Here is a 17585-nt window from a genome sequence, read left to right as displayed (position 1 = left end):
CCTCAAACTTTTTCCATTTATTCTCCCTATCTGCTCAATTTCTTTTATTTGAATCTGTCCCCTAGCCCCTAAAAAAGAAAATCACCTTCCTCCCCTTCAAGAAGACATGCTTTGTCAATTAAATGTAGGTTAGATGGGTTGCTTTTTTTTTTAACATCCTGAAATATTTCAGATATTTGGTTCTACACAGGAACTGACTAAAAGAGGAAAATGGAAGGCTCCCTCAATACCATTAAAATATGTGAAAAAAAATTTATCCATCTCTTCTTTTTAAAAAGGGGTCCCAAATTCAATATTGACTTAATCAATTTGACCCACACCCTCCTAATCAATCAATCAATAAACAAAAAGAAGTAGTCTTTGCCCTCAAGGAACTTACATTCTATGGGGAAATCAAGTATATGTGAATAAAAAATACATATAAAAATGGGAAGGAGTGCAGAATAGCAGCTGGAAGGAATCAGGGAAGGCCTCATACAGGAGAAACACTTACAGAAGAAACTTCTCATACAGGAGAAACACCTGACCAAAACTGACCCCACACCAATGTCATCATCTCCCTGCCTTCCTTCTCTAAGATGCCCAGCTTTTTTCTCTCTTACAACTTCTTTTTGTACCAAAAACCTAGCCTCTGGTCTTCCCCTCACAACATCAGATCTCCCACTAGCCCCTAACCATCCTCTCCCCTTTCTCAAACTCTGTATCTTTTCTCTTTTCCTTCTTCATTCTCCTTTCTCCCTCTCCCTCTCTCTTCTCATTTGTTGCAAACTCTGATTCTCCCCACAGACACAATGCACAACACCTATAGCCCTAAAACTGCCACTCTGCTCAAGGACCCCTCTTCTCATTTCCTACAAACCCAAACCCTCAGAACTTTCACCCTTTCTCCCCATCTCTATTCTCTCTCCTGCTCCATCTCTCTCATCTCTCCTCTCCCATCATGTTCTCATTTCATTTTTCTTCCTTCATCTGTCTCCCTTCTCTCATCTATCTTCTCTCACTTCTTTCTCTCTTCTCTCTCAACCCTCTACCATCTATCCCTTCTGCCCCCCTTTCTCCTCTCCCATCTCTCTTCCTTCTCTCCTTCACTGTCTTCCCCTCTCTCCCTCTTCTTTCACTGCTAACTTTTCTCCTCCTCTTTTCTTCCATCTCTCTCCTCTCCCTTCCTTCTCCCATCTTTCCCTCCTCTCATCTCTCCTTCTCTCTTCCTTCTTTCCATCTCTCTTCTCCTTTTCCCTTTCCTCCCCATGTTTCTCTCCCTTTTCTCCCCACTTTTTTCCCCTCTTCCCCATCTCTTCCTTTTTCCCCCTTCTCTATCTGCTTCCCATTCCTCTCTCCCTTTCCTCACATCTCCTTTCTCTCATCTCTCTCTTCCTTGTCTCTCCCTTCACTCTTTCTTCTCCAATCTCTCTTTCTCTCCTCCTCCTTTCTTCTTTCTCCTCCCCATCTATCCCTTTCTTTTCTCCCTCTTCTTTCATCTCTTTTCTCTCTCCTCTCTCCAACTCTCCCTTTTTTCTCCCTCCATCTCCCCCATCTTTCTCTCCTCCCCTATCTCTTTCATCGCTTTCTCATCTTCCCCTTCTCTCTCCTCCATCATTTCTCCCCTTTCTCTCTCCTCCCCATCTCTTCTCCTTCTCTCTCTCCTTTCTTATTTCCCCTTCTCTTTCTCCTCCCCATCTCTCTCTCCCTTCTCTCTCTATCTCTCCCCCTTTCTCAACTCCTCCTTTCTCCCTTCCCCTTCTCTTCTCCTCATCTCTCCTGTTCTCTCCTCTTGTCTCTTTCCTTTCTCCCTTCCCCATCTCTTCTCTCTCTCCTCTCTACCATTTCTCCCATCTTTCTCCTCCACTATCTCTCCCTTCCCTCTTCCACCACCTATCCTCTCCCTCTGCTCCTATCTTTCTCCTCTCTAACTTCCCCTTCTTTTTCTCCTCCCTGGCTGGCTCTTAATTCCCCTTTCTCTTAATTCTCTCTTTTCTCTCTGTCCTCTCCCATCTCTCCCTCCAGTCTCCTCCCTATCTTTTCCTTCTTTCCCTCTTCTCCTTTTCTCTCTCCACCATTTCTCCCATCTCTCTTTTCTCCACCATCTTTCTCCTCCCATCCCTCTCTGCTCTCACTTCCCCATTCTCTCTCTCCTCCCCATCTCTCTCTTCCCTCTCCCTTCTTTCTCTTTCCTCCCCCATTTCTCCCTTCTCCTTCTCTCCACCTCTCCCCTTCTCTCCCTCTGCTGTCTCCTTGTCTCATTCCTCTCCCATTTCTCCCTTCTTTCTCGCCATTTCTCTCCTCTTTGCTCCACCATCTCTCCCTTCTCTCTCAATTCTCATTCTCTCTCTCTCTTATCTTTTTCACTTCCCTTTTCTCTCCCATCTCTCCCTCTTCTTCTTCTTCTCTCCCCCCAGCCCCAGCACCTTCAGGGTCACATCGCACAGCTTCCCCTGGCGCCGGATTTCCTCCATCACTCCGTATCCCCGGCTCGGCAGCTCCGACACAGAAAAATGCACAAGATCTTCCAGCTCCTCCACTCCGTCCTCCACCATCTTCCCCTACCCCCAAGGCCGGCCGCAACTGCGGCGGCAAAGAGTCTCCCTCTCCAGCGACCCAACTGCACCAGACCGGCAGCTTAGGACAGGTGCGGCCCCGAGCGGCCGCCGTAGTTCCGCCTCCCGGAAACACCTAAGTCTCACTTCCTGCTCTGAGCAGCCCTCCCTGTCGGCCTGTCTAGGGAAGCCCTGCCCACCCCACTTTCGCCTTCCTTTGCCCCGCCCCCTCTTCCCCCCCTCGGGTGTTTCCGGAGATTCCAGATGGCGTCACGTCACCATAGCGACGGTATACACATTCCTGCGCCACAGAGCCCTGAATATTCCGTTTCCCGCCTTGGAAGCGGGCTGGTTTGCAGCTTTCTCTGCCGCCGCTGTCGCTGCTGCTCCCGCTGCCGCTGCCGGTGTAGCCGCCTCGGACCTGGTGGGGTCCCTGCCCTCCGGGGGGTATAGGGAGGCTGACTGTGAATGGTAAGGAGGGGAGAGGAGACAGGCCTGGGTGCGAGAGTCTCAGAGCAGCGCCAGGGCCTGATCCCCTAGGAGGAGGAAGAGGGGAGGGAGTCTCTAAGAATAGCCCCCATTTCTAGAGCTCTTCAAAGCGCTTTCCTCGCAGCAAACCTTTCAGGGGGGTAGATTGTCCCCCATTGTACAGATGAGCACACTGAGGCTATCCCCAGGAGTGCGAACTGTCATAAGTTTGAAAGCTGAGGGAATCGGCAGAACATAGACTATCAGATCTGGAAGAGATTGGAGAGGATTCAAAGTACTCCTTGAACTAACTCCATCAGATACAGCAAGAAACTTTAAGGTAGTAAGTAGGAGAGCCGGTATTTTAAACTGCTTCTTCCGACTCCAAATTCAGTTTGCTCTTCTCTGCCTCTGCAGAATTGGTAACTCCCGTTTCCCATAGTACTTTGAAGTTTACTAGCTGCCTTCCTCATAAGAAGTGCAAGAATGACTTGCCCCTGATGACATATGAGGAAACTGAGGCCCAGAGTCACACAGCTGGTAGGTGTTGGAACTGAGATTCAAACCCAGATTACCTGACTCCAAAGCTAGTGTTCTTTCCACAACACCAGTGGTGTCTTGTGGCATGGACCCTTTCTCAGAATAATGTTTTTAAATACATAAAACACATAGGATTTCTAAGGAAACCAATTATAATGAAATAGTTATAAAAATAAAGCAAGTTTGTGGACCCCAGGTTAAGAATGCCTGCTACACTGAAAAGATTAAAGGTCTTCTGGAGAAGGAAGCAAAAATGTTCCCTCACTGATAAGGAAGAAATATGTCACAGTTGTAAGGATTATAATTTTGAGCTGGAAATGACCTTTAAAGGTCATTGAAGCCAACCCATAACTTTATATGGGGGGAAAATGAGATTTAAAAAGAAGTGACTTAACCCAGGTTATACAGCATATAAGTGGCCTGTCCAATGCTGTCTCAGTTCTCATCCAGAATAGAACAAATACTCTGTTTAGCTACTTGGTTTTTGTTTTGCTTTCATTTTTTTTACATTTTTCCTGATGTAAAATGGGTCCTAGTTTCCTTCTTCCTAATCATCCTCTTTTGAACATGCAACATCTCATTTAGTTCTTAAATATGATATCCAGGAGTGAACCCACTTGTGGCAGAGGATGCTAGGATTATTCCCTCCCCTTTCTTGAACACCTTGCTTCTTCTATTAATGAAGCCTGCTATTACATTAGAGGCAGCTTGATGTAGTGGTTACTGAGCTGGCTTCATAGTCAGAAAGACCTGGGTTTAGGTTTCATTTCTGATACATACTGCTTATACTTCTCAGTACTCCAGGCAAAAATTCAAGAGAAGATGCTAATCTAAATAATAGAGGATCTCTAAAAAGTTTATATATGTGCATATATATATATATATGTATATATATATATGTATATATATATATGCTTTTATATCTCAATGCTGACTTTTATCATACTTGAAATCTACTAAAACATCACAATGTTTTTTCTTATGTGCTGTTGTCTAGTCATTCCTTTCCCATCTTGTACTTGTACATTTGATTTTTGGAAACCAAGTGTAGGAATTTACACTCCTATTGAATTTCAGCTCATTAGATCCAGCCTGTCACCTCAGCACATGTAGATCTTTTTGGATTCCAGTTTTGTCATCCAGAGCATTAACTCTCCCTCTCATCTTTATGTCACCTCCAGATTTGATAAACAACTCATCTATGCCTTCATCCAAGTCATTAACAAAATGTTGAACAGAACAGGGCTTATATTGAGCACAATGTAGTCCACTAATTAAACCAAAGATTCTTTCATGTGAAAGTCTTACCTCCCCTATTCTGCACATATAAAATTGATCTTTTTATAAACCAAATGATTTTTTAAACTAAGTATTTTGCATTTACCTTGTTAGTTTCGGCCCATTGTTCCAACCTGTGCATTCCCTGGACTTAGCAACTCATTGTTCTTTCAGTTAGGCAATTATGCCATGTAGAGAAGTACCCAGGAAGTATACTTATAGAGAGAGCAAGGAAAGGAAAAATTAGGGGTTTCTGACATTGAGAAGGCACTACTGATAGAAGATAATAAAAGTAGGGAGTGATGACTCAGAGAATGCTCAAGTTGGAAGGGACCTTAGAAGTTATCTAGTCTGACTTCATTTTACAGGTGAGGAAACTGAGGTGCGGTCTAAAGTGGTTTGGCAAAGGTCACACATCTGTAAGTGCCTTAGCCAAGGGCCTTAAACCCAAGTTTTCTGAAAATGCTAGACATTGACTGAACAGTGGATACTGCAAACTTAATGTTCTTTCCAGACATTGCTATGTCCGCGAAAGACTGAAAGAAAAAGCTTGTTGAAACAAAAGGAGGTTTTCTTCACTTAGAGAGTCGGGTGTCTTCATAAAAGTCTCTGGAAAGAGAAAGGGTTAAGGGCTCAACAGGTAGAATGTTCTCAGTGGAGAGAGTGAACCCGTGTGCACGTGAAAGAAATAAACAGGAGGAGAACACATCTGGGTATGAGAAACAACATTCTCTTAGTAAAACAAGAAGATGGAAGTGAATATGGAGACTCAACTACTCTCCCACATCTAACAATGGTCGTCCCTGTCAACAAGCATTTTCTGAGCACCTGCTGTATGCTGAGCATATCACTTGACGTCGTGGGGAGAGATTCATAAGAAATAAAAGACACAGCCCCTGCCTTCAAGGAGCTTAAAATCTAACTGGGGAACTGAACATTCCAATGAAGAGACATAAGAACAAGCAACGCATCAGTAAGTGCCCGACAACACAGGATCGGCTTGATCCCAGGTGGAGTAGAGGAGTTGTACTAGGTGGGCTTAGTTTCAAAGGCTATGCATGTTGTGTGGAGGACTGGATGTTAATGACTAGCAAGGAAGAACATTTCATTTGGGGAATTTGTCAGTTAAATATGTGAGTGAGGTTGGCACTAGCAAGTTGTACAGGGGTCTGAAGGACAGGAAAAGAGATGGGAAGTGTGGAAGATGATTGGTTTGCTCTTTCTTGTGCTGGCAGTCACCAGGGGCTTCTGGGCACTTGGAGATCTTGCAGCCTTTCAAAAGAACTACTTTATAAACCAGGCTCTGAGAAATGGGTACATCTAGGTTTTTCTGCCCTTTGAAATGATGCCAGGAGATATTCTCTATATACCTGGAAAGTATAAATATCAGCATGTGATAACATGATGATTTCCTCCAAAGGGTTAGATGACAAAAATGCTTGTACTTTAGCCAAAAACAGCCTCTTTCCCTCACCATACCAACCACATATATCAAAGCAAGCCAGACAAATGATATCTTCTTTTGAATTTCCCTTAATTTGGGAAATAATGAAAATGTTTGGGGCTTCTTTTATTTAAAAAAAATTATAAAGGTTAAACTTGGCAAGCTTCAATGAATTTATTTCATTGATGTAGGCACTCTCCTCCCCTCTTTATACAGATAGCAACCCCTCCGTGACATCTTACTCTGTATGACCCTTGTCTGTCTGTCTTATAAATCCTCCCTAGACACAATCCAACATTCCAGAAGCATTCCTCTAGTTCTTTGCATACCTTGGGAGGTAGGTGCCGATGGACCACACGAGCTGTCACCTCTTGCTCTTGCTCTGTAATCAGCACTGCTTCCTTTTTGAGATGCTGTAGCCTGCATGATGAGTTTTATGCCAGTTACGCTCAAGCTGTTGATGATGTACTGCAGCACATTTATCTCCACTATTATTCTTTAGGTCGTAAATTTATTTTTCCTGAAATCAAGGTTTTCCATAGTTCATAGCCAAAAAAAAATCACCAGAAAATTATTGGTGTGAAAGAATTGAATGTTTGCCACAAAGTTTTATTCATTTGTAAAAAGACCCAGGGGAACAGAAAATAGAATTTAATTAACCTTAATTTTTATCCACCCTAACATTTTCAGATCATTTTCATGTATTGATAAGACTTAGTGGGCCTATAAAAAATCTAAAATCTTTTAATATACTAGTGAAAATTCTTTTCTTTTATCCTTAGTAAAAATGACCACTCGAAAAAAAGTGCACACTTATGTACGGGTCAAACCCACAGATGAATTTGCTTATGAAATGATCACCTTTGGAGAAGACAACAAGGTAACTATAATCTGTAATGCTACATTTGCACTGACCTCTCTTAGCTGAATACAGTTTCCATTTTGGGGACTCATGTTATCCAAGTTGGATACTATTTCAGAAGAGCTCTTTGAAATCAAAGTTGGAATTTTACCATAAAATTTTAAAGTTGAGGAGGGCTTTAAAGATTAGCTAATCTAACTTTACAGATGAAAAATTCAAAGGCCTTTCATTTGATCTATCCTTATAGATTAAAAAAAAGTATCTTTAAATTACAGAATCACAGAATTTCAGAGTTAGAAGGGACTTCAATGGACATCTATTTCAACCATACCTAGAAAAGATCCCCTCTACAATACATCCAACAAGTTGTCACCCAACCTTTACTTAGAGGCCTCAAATGAAAGGGAACCCACTGTCTCCCAAGATAACCAATTCCACTTTTAGATAGATCTGATTATTAGGGAGTATTTCCTTAGACCAAGTCTAAATTTCCCTCTTGGCATCTTTCAGCCATTACTCTTAATTCTGTCCTCTAAGGCCCAAATGGAACAAATTCAATACCTCTAGGTAAGTGATATTCTTCAAATACTCCAAGATAGCTGTTTTGTCCCCTCTAAGTCTTCTCCAGATTAAACAGCCCTATTTCCTTCAACCTACCCACACATGGACTGAACTTGAGGCTCTTTACCCTCCTGGTTGCCCTATTCTGTGCGCTCACCAGCAGCCTTCCTAAAATGTGACATCCAGAGCTTAACACAATACTCTGGTTATGGTCTGTGACTAGTGGTGTAGAGTAAGGTTTAGACTTCCTTATATTCCTTTAATGCCAACTAAGGTCTCATTAGCTTTCTTAGCTTCCACATCAAACTGTTAACTCCTGTTTCAGCTTCTATTACACTAAAACCCGCAGACCTTTTCCATATTGCCCTCTACTCATGCTTTTTCTCATCTTGACCTTGGAAAGCTGGCTTTTTTGAACATGCATAAGATTTTATATTTATCTCTATCAAGTTCCATCTAATAAGATTTAGCTCAATGGTCCAACCAGCCTAGATCCTTTGAATCCTGACTATTGTTCAGTGTGTTAGCTGTCCTTTTCTGGCACTTGGTAGGCATTAAATACATTTTCTTTTTTTATTATGTGGCTGATTGATTTGATAAACATATCCTTCTATATCTTAAGCTAATCACCAATAAAGAAAAATGGTGAATAACACACAGATTCCTGGGGTACTCCACTGGACACTTCTTTCCAAGTTAACATTGAACCATTAGTGACTACTGGTTGAATTTGGCCATTTATCCAGTTCTGAATCCAATTAGTTGTATCATATCTCCAAATGTCTCCATCTTTTTTATAAGAATAGTATGAAAAACTTTATCAAATATTTTGCCAAAGTTCAATAAATAATATCACTGAATTCCCTTGATCTACACTTTTAGTAACCCTGTTAAAAAAGAAAATAAAGTTAGTTTGACATGACCTGTTTCTGATGAAGCCATGTTGGTGCTTTCTGTTTACTACTTCTTCTTTAGATCTTCACTGGCCATCTCCATAATACATTCTAGGATTTTGCCAGGAATCCAAGTTAAGCTAACTGGCCTATTGTTTGTAGACTACCTTCTCTTCCTATTTTTGAAAATCAAGACATTTCCCTTTCCTCAGACCTGTGGTACCCCTCCCATTGTCTCTGATCTTTTAAAGACTACTGAGAGTAGGTCAGAATTCACATCTGCTGGTTATTTCAGGAAAAAAAATTATAATTTGAGCTTTGATACCTACATAATTTAATTTTATCACATAAAGCTTCTGGTCAGATCTGTCTTCACTCTTTTCAGATCTCTTTTGCTCTTAAGGCAGTGAAAGCATGAAAAACAGTAAATCATTTAGAATTGTTCTATAAATGTTCATGCTAGAGAGAAATTCCTGTAGTGGCTTTCCAAAGAATGAATGCACTAAATTAACTGAGGAGACTTTTTCTTTCCCTAACTCCTTCTCTGTGGTTGTGAACATGTTATTATTAATCAAGGCTATGATAATCTAGGAGATGGGGAGGAAAAGTAACAATATTCTTCTCTAGGGTCATAGCTTTAGAGCTGGAAGGGATCTCAGGGGCCATCTAGACCAACCCCCTCATTTTTCAGATGAGGGAACTGAGGCTTAGGGAAGTTAGGTAACTTGCCCAAAGTCGCACAAAGTAGTAAGCATCAGAGGTAGCATTTGAACCCAGTGTCTCTGACTCCAGAGTGAGTATCCTTTCCACAGTACTACACTCCCTCCTTTTGAGCAAATGACATATCATATGTTTTAGCTTTCTTTTTTTTTCCATAAAACCGCTTGATATTTTTAGAGCATTGATATTCACATCAAGAAAGATAGCCGAAGAGGAATCATCAATAACCAACAGACAGACTGGTCATTCAAATTGGATGGGGTTCTTCACGATGCCTCACAGGATTGTGTTTACGATACGGTAGCGAAGGAAGTGGTTGCTCAAGCCCTGGATGGCTATAATGGTAATTTAGTTTTGGTTAATTAACATTTTTCTTATTTTAAGAACTTGTATAACACCCTGCACATAGAAAATGTTGGAACTAAGTTAAATTATAGAAGCTAGTGATTCCTTCCAATGACATTCTTATGGTAATTAAGGTTTTGATTTGATGTCTAGAAGAATCAAAAGGTGACCCTAGTTTCTCAAAGGTTAAATCAGCAGAGTATAAGCTCTGGCAAGTCCTACTACCCATGAAGAGTTCCAGTACAGGTCAGGTAACAGTCAGAGAGATTTATCACTTGTATTATTCAAAGGATGATGAATTTTTGACGAGCAATTCTCAAATAATTTATACTTAATCACGTAAGAGTTGTAATCTGCCTTGATGAAGAAAATACCCACATTAATGAAATTGCAGGTTAGTTAAGCATTAAAGTAGATAAAACAATAGCATCTCTACTAAAACTTATATAGTCATTTTATTTATATATTCATTCCGTGGAGGAATCATTATCTGCTTTATAATATTCATGACAGAGCTCAAAACACATATGTTGGAACAAATTTCAAGACTGGCTTTCTAATAAAGTATTCTTTCTAAAAACAAAGATAGTTTTTGTGCTCAACAAGCTATATGAAAAATTCCCCAAAATATTCTTTATGGAACTTTTTAAAGTCAGATCATTTTGTCATACCTTCTTAATGTGAATTATTGCCAGGAATTTCATTAGCATGGTTAAATATAAACACTCAAGTTTTTTTGTATTTTTAGTACTACACACAAAAGCAGAGTCTGGTCTTCATAACAAAATGGAAGAAAAAAGAACTCTTCTTGGGAAAATGAAGAGTGTTCTTTCTCCAGTTTTCTATCTAGTGTTTACTATTTAGAGAACCGTAAGACTACACAGTTTATAGCCTATGCCCTATCAACTAAATTTCCTCACTTTTTAGTGGGCTCCATCTTATTTCTCCCATTTTAGAACAATTGTACATAATAATAGACAATACTTAGATTATGATGACTATCATCTCAAGAGTTATGGGACTATACCATTATTCTAATTAATCTTTACTATTTCCTTGAGGTAATATAACCTCCAGCTCTTATAGCTACAGAAATAGCAGCATAGGGAAATTAAAGGATTTTAAAGAAATCAAGAATGTACGAGGAAGGAATCTTGACCACCAGCCATATTCTCCATTCTTAAATGGCCTTATTTTTTAGCCAAAGTAAAACATGTCATGCTCTTCTGTTCTGGATAAACACTAATGTTCCTGCCAACAAAAAGCATGCCAAAATCGTGTTCTGGTATATATTTAGTTTTATATAAACTCTGTTCTAGAGCATAGGAAATTGGGTCAAGCATGTTGAAGTAACCTCTCCTGTAAAGTTATACTTAGACAATAATACTTAATCAATCTATCCAGACTGTTTCATAGCATTAGCCTGGAAATCTGGGTAATAGTTGATGGATAAAAAGCTGATGAAGAAAGAACACAAGGTTCAGGCCAATTAAGTCCTGTCATGGTGACAGAATCTGAAGCTAACCAAAGGGGGGCAAGAAGAAATAGAGTTGAAGGGGATTCTTTGCATAGTTTGCTCAAGAAAGATTATATTAACATGAATATGAAAGTTTCTTACCTGCTCCAGGTAGTACACACCAGAGGAGCAAATCAAAGTTTGCCAGATTAGAAAATAATGAAAGCTACAAGGAAATGTTGGTATGATTAATGACTTACTGGTAGAATCCCTACACGATCCCTAGAGCACAGAATATAATTAGTCACCAAGCTTATCCGTGGAGAAGAGTGAAGGAAATGCACTTCCTTCATTCTTTGCAGAGGTAAGGACTATGGGTGTGGAGCACTGAATGTACTGTAAGACTCTGATTATGTAATCCCACCTCAGGTGCTTGCTGTATGACCTTGGATAAGTCACTTAACTTTCCTAGGACTCAGTTTCCTCAGTGAAAGAGTTGGACCAGATGTTCTTTTGAGGTTCCTCTTAGCTCTAAAGTTAAGATCCTATGATATATTAGTTAATTTTGCTAAACTGCTTTTTTTTTCATTCTTTTTCTTTTCTTTTTATAAGAGATGCCTTACTGGATTGGGGCAGGGGAAGGGATATAATCAGAAATTAAGGTAATATGAAAATAGAAGGTAACAAATTTAAATGGTTTTAAATGGGTATAGAAAAAAAATCAATAGTCCTCCCTTGCCTTACAATCTTGGAACATAGAAAGGACTCCAGTGAAACCTCCTCCCTATAAACTTTGCTTACTGTACAAAGAAAATGACCTTCTAAGATAGATCCTTCAGTGGCAGCTAGGTGGCGTAGTGGATAGAGCACCAGCCCTGAATTCAGGACCTGAGTTCAAATCCAGCCTCAGACACATAACACTGACTAGCTGTGTGACCCTGGGCAAGTCACTTAACCCCATTGCCTAGCCAAAAAAAAAATAGATCCTTCCATCCTTTGTGAATCTGATGAGCTTCAGAGTGCCGCTTTCATTTTCTCTAGAAGAGCCCTGGAGTTTCTATCGTCTACTCTATTGTTCCTGCTGGCTTAGCTTCTGAAGAAGATGACCCCAATACTGGGAGCCTGGGGAGTCAGTTCCCTTTCTGAATAATGATAACAAATAAACTGGTTGGACATTTTGAGTATCTTAGGGAGAACTACTTTACATTTTACACTCATGACCTCACTAGCTTTCCCCCACAAATTGTCTTTGAGATGGGGGAAATAAGATTTGCTCTTAGTCAGTGGTTCCCACTTGGTTGAGTATAAGAACCTCTTTTTAAAGCTGACGTTCATGGCACTAGATGTGCTATTAGGATCCATAGCTTGAGAAAATACATAATAACAAAATCACTGTAAAGTCAGTAATACTTTTTTATGATTTGTAATTTATTAATCATAGTAGTATCTATATATATTTGAAAAATAATTATAAATATGACACACCATTTCTTCAATCTTACCACAATGCCAGAAACATAGTAAGTGCTTAATAAAAGCTTTTTATATCTAGTCTATGGGAGCTATGTTCATCATATTTATTAAATCAGACATGGAGTCATATACCTTTTGTAATAACTCTGCAACCCTGAAGAGATCCATAACTTGCAGGCTGGGAAATACTACCTTAAGTCATAGACAGAGTCAGTGCTTCACCCAAGATGTGAGGTTCATAATTTAGAATGGGAAGAGATCTTAGAGATCATAGGATCATAGATTGATTAATCATTCTAGTAAACAATTTTTTATATACTTGCTAATAATACCTGTAATAACAGCTAGCATTTATGTAGTGGTTACTACTTGCCAGGCACAGTGCTAAGCACTTCAGAAAGATTATTTCATTTGATCCTCACCACATCCCTGGGAGGTAAGGAGCTACTATTATCCCTATTTTACAGTTGAGGAAACTGAGGTAGACAGAGGTTAAGTGAGTTGTCTAAGGCTACTCAGCTAGTAAGTGTCTGAGGCTGGATTTGAACTCAGGTCTTTCTGACTCCAGGCCCAGCATTGTATCCACTGTGCTGCTTGGCTACCTATGTGCCAGGAGCTGTGTTACATGTTGAGGATACAAAGAAAGGCAATAAACAAAGCACCTCACCAGCCCTTGAGCTTGCAATGGAGGAGAGAACTATAAATAAATAGTTATGTACAAGGTACGTGAAAGTGAAAGGAAGATGGCCCCAGAGGGGAAGCCTTCAGTGGATTGGGGAAATGGGAAAGCAGAAGGTGGAAGACGAGCAGAGTCTGGAAGAGGCCAGAAATGCCAAAATGGGGGAAATGTTCGTGACCTTCAGAAGTCCTCTAGCCCAACCTCCCCAAGACCTCTTACTTTATAGACAAGAAAACTAAGTCCTAGTCTAGGGACCAGATTGCCCACAATCATATGGATAATAAGCAGAGCTGGGATTTGAGCTCAGGTCCTTTGACTCCAAATCCAGCTGTCATTCCACTAAAAAATGCTGTTTTTCCAGACCCACCTAAGGATTCTCTCATTGGGCAGGTGGGTAAACTGGAAGTCAACTGTATTCATCCTTTGTCTAATTTCCTATTCATCAGCTCATATAACCTCCTGCCATTGGCTCCATATGACATATTTTCCCTTTCTTTGGAATTTCTATTATAAGTAATTTTTTTTAAAATTTCTGTTATATGCTTTTAATTGATGATATTAGATTTATTTGCCTTGTTAGAACATTTCAGAAATTCATGTTTCTAGAGGTCTACATTCTATGAGAAGTATTTTTAATAGTATTTAATTTTTTTCCAATTACAAGTAAAGAAAGTTTTCAACATTCACTTTTATAAGATTCTGAGTTTCAAACTTTTTTCTCCCCTTTCTCTCCTCTCCCCTCCCCAGCAATCTGATATAGGCTACACATGTACAATCATATTAAACATATTGCCATATTAGCCATGTTGTGAAAGAAGAATCAGAGCAAAAGGGAAAAACTAAGAGAAAGAAAAAAAAGCAAACAAAAAAGGGTGAAAATAGTATGCTTCAATCTGCATTTAGATTCCATAGTTCTTTTTCTGGATGTGGATAATATTTGTCATCATGAGTCTTTTGGAATTGTCTTAGATCATTGTATTGTTGAATAGAGCCAAGTCTATCAAAGTCAGTCATTGCACAATGTTGCTGTTACTGTGTACAATGTTCTTCTGGTTCTGCTCACTTCACTTAGCAACAGTTCATGTAAATCTTCATGGGAAGGCATTTTACTTGATCTTTACACAAATGTTTTTTAAATGTTTCCAGGCACAATCATGTGTTATGGGCAAACAGGAGCAGGAAAGACATATACCATGACTGGAACAACTGAAAACTACAAGCATCGAGGCATCCTTCCTCGAGCCTTACAGCAGGTATGGCCAATTTCTGTTAGGGAAAAGAAATGACAAGATTGCCTTTTCTCCAGGTTCTGAAAACACAAGTGTTTATCTAGCCCCTCTGTGAGCTTATCATTGCTCTGTGGAGGATCCAGAAGGCTAAGATGTGGTCCTTGCTCTTGCAGAAGAGCTCGTGGTCTAGTCGGAGAGACAAAATGACCATACATCCCATTGCTGGGCAATGACCACAAAGAGGTCAAAGACAGAAAGAAGAGTCATATATATTATCAAATCCGTAGCGGGACTTTTTGTGGAGAAAGAGAACAAGAAACAATGTAAGAGCCTATCAACTGGGAAACATCAAAACAAATTATGGTACATAAATGTAACGGAATACCAGAGTCCTATAAGAAGTGACAAATGCTAAGAATTCATAAAGGCAGAGGAGGGCTGGGAGGGACTGTTTGAGTGAAGTAACCAGAATCAAGAGAATGACAGTCACTACAACAATGCAAATAGAAAAACAAAAATGAAATGAAGTGCCATGTAATTGTAGTGACCATATTTGGCCCAGGAAGAGGGTTGAGAAAACATATACCTCCTTCCTTTCTTTGCAGAGATGGCAAAAATGGATGTGAAATAGTACCTGCTGTCAGAAGTGGTTAATGCATTGGTTTGTTTTGTTTGAATGCTTTTTCCTCTTTATTTCTTAGTTTTTGTTACAAAGGATGGCTCATTGGCTGAATAGGAGGCGTATAGTCAGATATGAATGGTATCCAAAAAACTCCACAATCCTAGCTTCTTAATGGTATCCCAGCTTTCATCCTGTCCTCTATCTGATGCGTTGGCCACCCAGCTACCAGAACAATCTTCCTGTAGCACAGATCTGACAATGTTACTCCTGCTCTGGAAGCTTCTCTATTGCCTCTAGGTTCAAATACAGCTCTCAGGTTGTCACTTAAAGCACTGGCTCAGGTCTTGTTTCCCATTACTTCCTCTCATGCATTCATTTTTTAAGCACCTACTGTATGCTAGAGATAGAACTACAAAGAATAAAACAACTGCTGTACATTTGAAAAGGGCATTCATTGATTGTGGAGACAGAAGTTCACATCCCATCTCCTCCTTACCACCTGTCTGACCTTAGGGCAATAATTTCATCTTCCTTGGCCTCTTTTTCCTCATCTGTAAAATGAAGGGATTAGAGGTCCCTTCCAGCTCCAAATTTATCCTATCATCTTATTCTAAAGGAGCTTCCATTCTAGGAGGGGAGACAAGAAGTAGATAAATATATACATGTACGATCATATGTGTATGTGTGTTATGTACATACACACATATATACACATACATGGAGGAGATAGGTTCAAGGAGGAGTTTGTCTTGACAAGGTGAAGTGTCACCTTATTTTCAGAGACTAAAGAAAAGGAAAGGGGGAAAGTGAGGGACAATGTCGAAGGGTTTTGAGATAAAGGGGAGAGAGTAAAAAGAGGTCGTGTCAAATAGCTTGAATTTCCTTAGCAGAGCAAGAGTTCCACAACTGGAGGAGATGTGTAGAATGCTTAAGGAAAGGGGAGAAGGCTTGAAATAGCTTCTGTTGGGAGCTGAATTGGCACTCAGTGTGGGAAGAATAAAGCTCTGCCTTACTACAGCAAGGGCCAGTTGAAGATGGATAGGCTGTCCGAGCATCTTCTTAGAAGGGGCACCTACCATGTGATAAGTGGCGGGTGTTGGGGTTTTTTTGCTTGTTTTGCATTGGTCCTTCTGGTTCATTGGTGTAGGGAACTCCTACCAATGCAGATCAGCAACTGTTCTGCAACTTATAGTCCTAAAGAGCTTCTTGGAACACCAAGGAATTAAGTGACTTGGCCAGGGTCACACAGCCAGTATGTGTCAGAGAAAGGACTTAAACCTTTCTTACTCTAAGGTCAAAACTTAGCATAGTGACTGGCACATAGTAGGCACTTAATAAATGTTTGTCGACTTGACTCTATATCATGTTCTTTCTCATTGTAATGTCATATCCTTATTGAAATACTTTGTCAACTTATAGCATTATGGCTGCCCAAAAGAATCACAGGATCATAGAATGTGGAGCTAGAAAGAAATAACTCTAAATGCATGAGATTGGGTTGCTAATTGTATGCTCTGGGAAGGCTACCTGGGGAAAGTTGTATAATTTCCTTCCCTGGTGATTTTTTAGAATAACCTAGCAACTTATTTGGGATGTTTGGGGTGTTCTTTTGCCTAGAGACAGATGGCAGAGATCACATTCCACTCTAATTATGATTCTTCACAATGTGAAGAGAATGCATGGAAGGTCTCCAGCATGTTAGGGGCCTCCACTGTGGTGAATTTATGAGAGGATATAGATAAGAATCATACCAAATGGGTAGGCATAAATAGGTTTCAGTCTTTAGAGGAAATACCCTCATTGGTGAGATTTCCAATTTATTAGGGGAGCACATACAAAGCTCTAAAGTAATATCAGAAACCCTTCAGCCTTGGCATTACCTCCTTAGGAGTCAGTTTTAATAGTGGTGCTTTTAAAAAAAAAGTCCCATTATAAACATTTTCACTTATGGGATCTTTAAAGGGAAAAACACTCTAGAAGTCATCAACCCCACCCCCTCATTTTACACATGAGACAACTGAATTCCAAAGAGGGAAAGGGACTTAACCAAGGCTGCCTACCTAGTTAGTGGTAGAGATGTGACTAAGGCTGAGGGTGAGACCTGACTTTGGCATCACTTCCCTTATTGTTTGTTGTTTCAGTCATGTCCAACTCTTCATAACCTCATTTGAAGTTTTCTTGGCAGAGATACTAGAGTGGTTTGCCATTTCCTTCTCCAGCTCATTTTACAGATGAAGAAACTGAGGCAAACATGGATAAGTGACTTGCCCAGGTTCACACAGCTAGTAAGTGTCTGAGGCCAGATCTGAAATTAGGAAGAGGAGTCTTCTGGACTCCAAGCCCAGCACGCTATCCACTATGCCACCTACCTGTCCCAGCATCACTTCCCAGACTTTTCCAAATCTAATCCTCCTCACCCTTCCTTCTATGGTACCTGGATTCTGCCCCCTATTAATGTTTGATAGGTGAGTTTTCAACTTA

The 17585-nt window shown here is 40.2% G+C and overlaps 2 protein-coding genes across 9 annotated transcripts in view; one reads left to right on the top strand and one right to left on the bottom strand.

The window, feature by feature from the left end:
• The window catches only part of KLHL18 (kelch like family member 18), an 87697-nt gene extending 85019 nt beyond the window's left edge, over window positions 1-2678 (bottom strand). For 2 of the 6 annotated variants that reach the window (XM_078152447.1, XM_078152448.1), the window contains exon 1: window positions 2406-2678. In XM_078152447.1, the coding sequence (XP_078008573.1) occupies window positions 2406-2534 (129 nt within the window). In that variant the 5' untranslated portion in view covers window positions 2535-2678. The remainder of the gene's footprint in view (window positions 1-2405) is intronic. The other 4 variants (XM_020999066.2, XM_020999067.2, XM_078152451.1 and 1 more) reach the window with 3 other exon arrangements.
• A 95-nt stretch (window positions 2679-2773) lies between these two features.
• The window catches only part of KIF9 (kinesin family member 9), a 75553-nt gene continuing 60741 nt past the window's right edge, over window positions 2774-17585 (top strand). Inside the window, exons 1-5 of one of the 3 annotated variants that reach the window (XM_020999129.2) lie at window positions 2774-3005; window positions 5189-5793; window positions 7047-7144; window positions 9478-9643; window positions 14400-14506. In XM_020999129.2, the coding sequence (XP_020854788.1) occupies window positions 5763-5793; window positions 7047-7144; window positions 9478-9643; window positions 14400-14506 (402 nt within the window). In that variant the 5' untranslated portion in view covers window positions 2774-3005; window positions 5189-5762. The remainder of the gene's footprint in view (window positions 3006-5188; window positions 5794-7046; window positions 7145-9477; window positions 9644-14399; window positions 14507-17585) is intronic. The other 2 variants (XM_020999126.2, XM_020999128.2) reach the window with 2 other exon arrangements.

Source organism: Phascolarctos cinereus, unplaced genomic scaffold (assembly GCF_003287225.1).
Source record: "Phascolarctos cinereus isolate Bilbo 61053 unplaced genomic scaffold, phaCin_HiC Scaffold_4;HRSCAF=312, whole genome shotgun sequence".
Lineage (NCBI taxonomy): Eukaryota > Metazoa > Chordata > Mammalia > Diprotodontia > Phascolarctidae > Phascolarctos > Phascolarctos cinereus.
The sequence above is the reverse complement of the archived record's forward strand: the minus strand, read 5'-3'. Positions and strand labels throughout refer to the sequence as shown.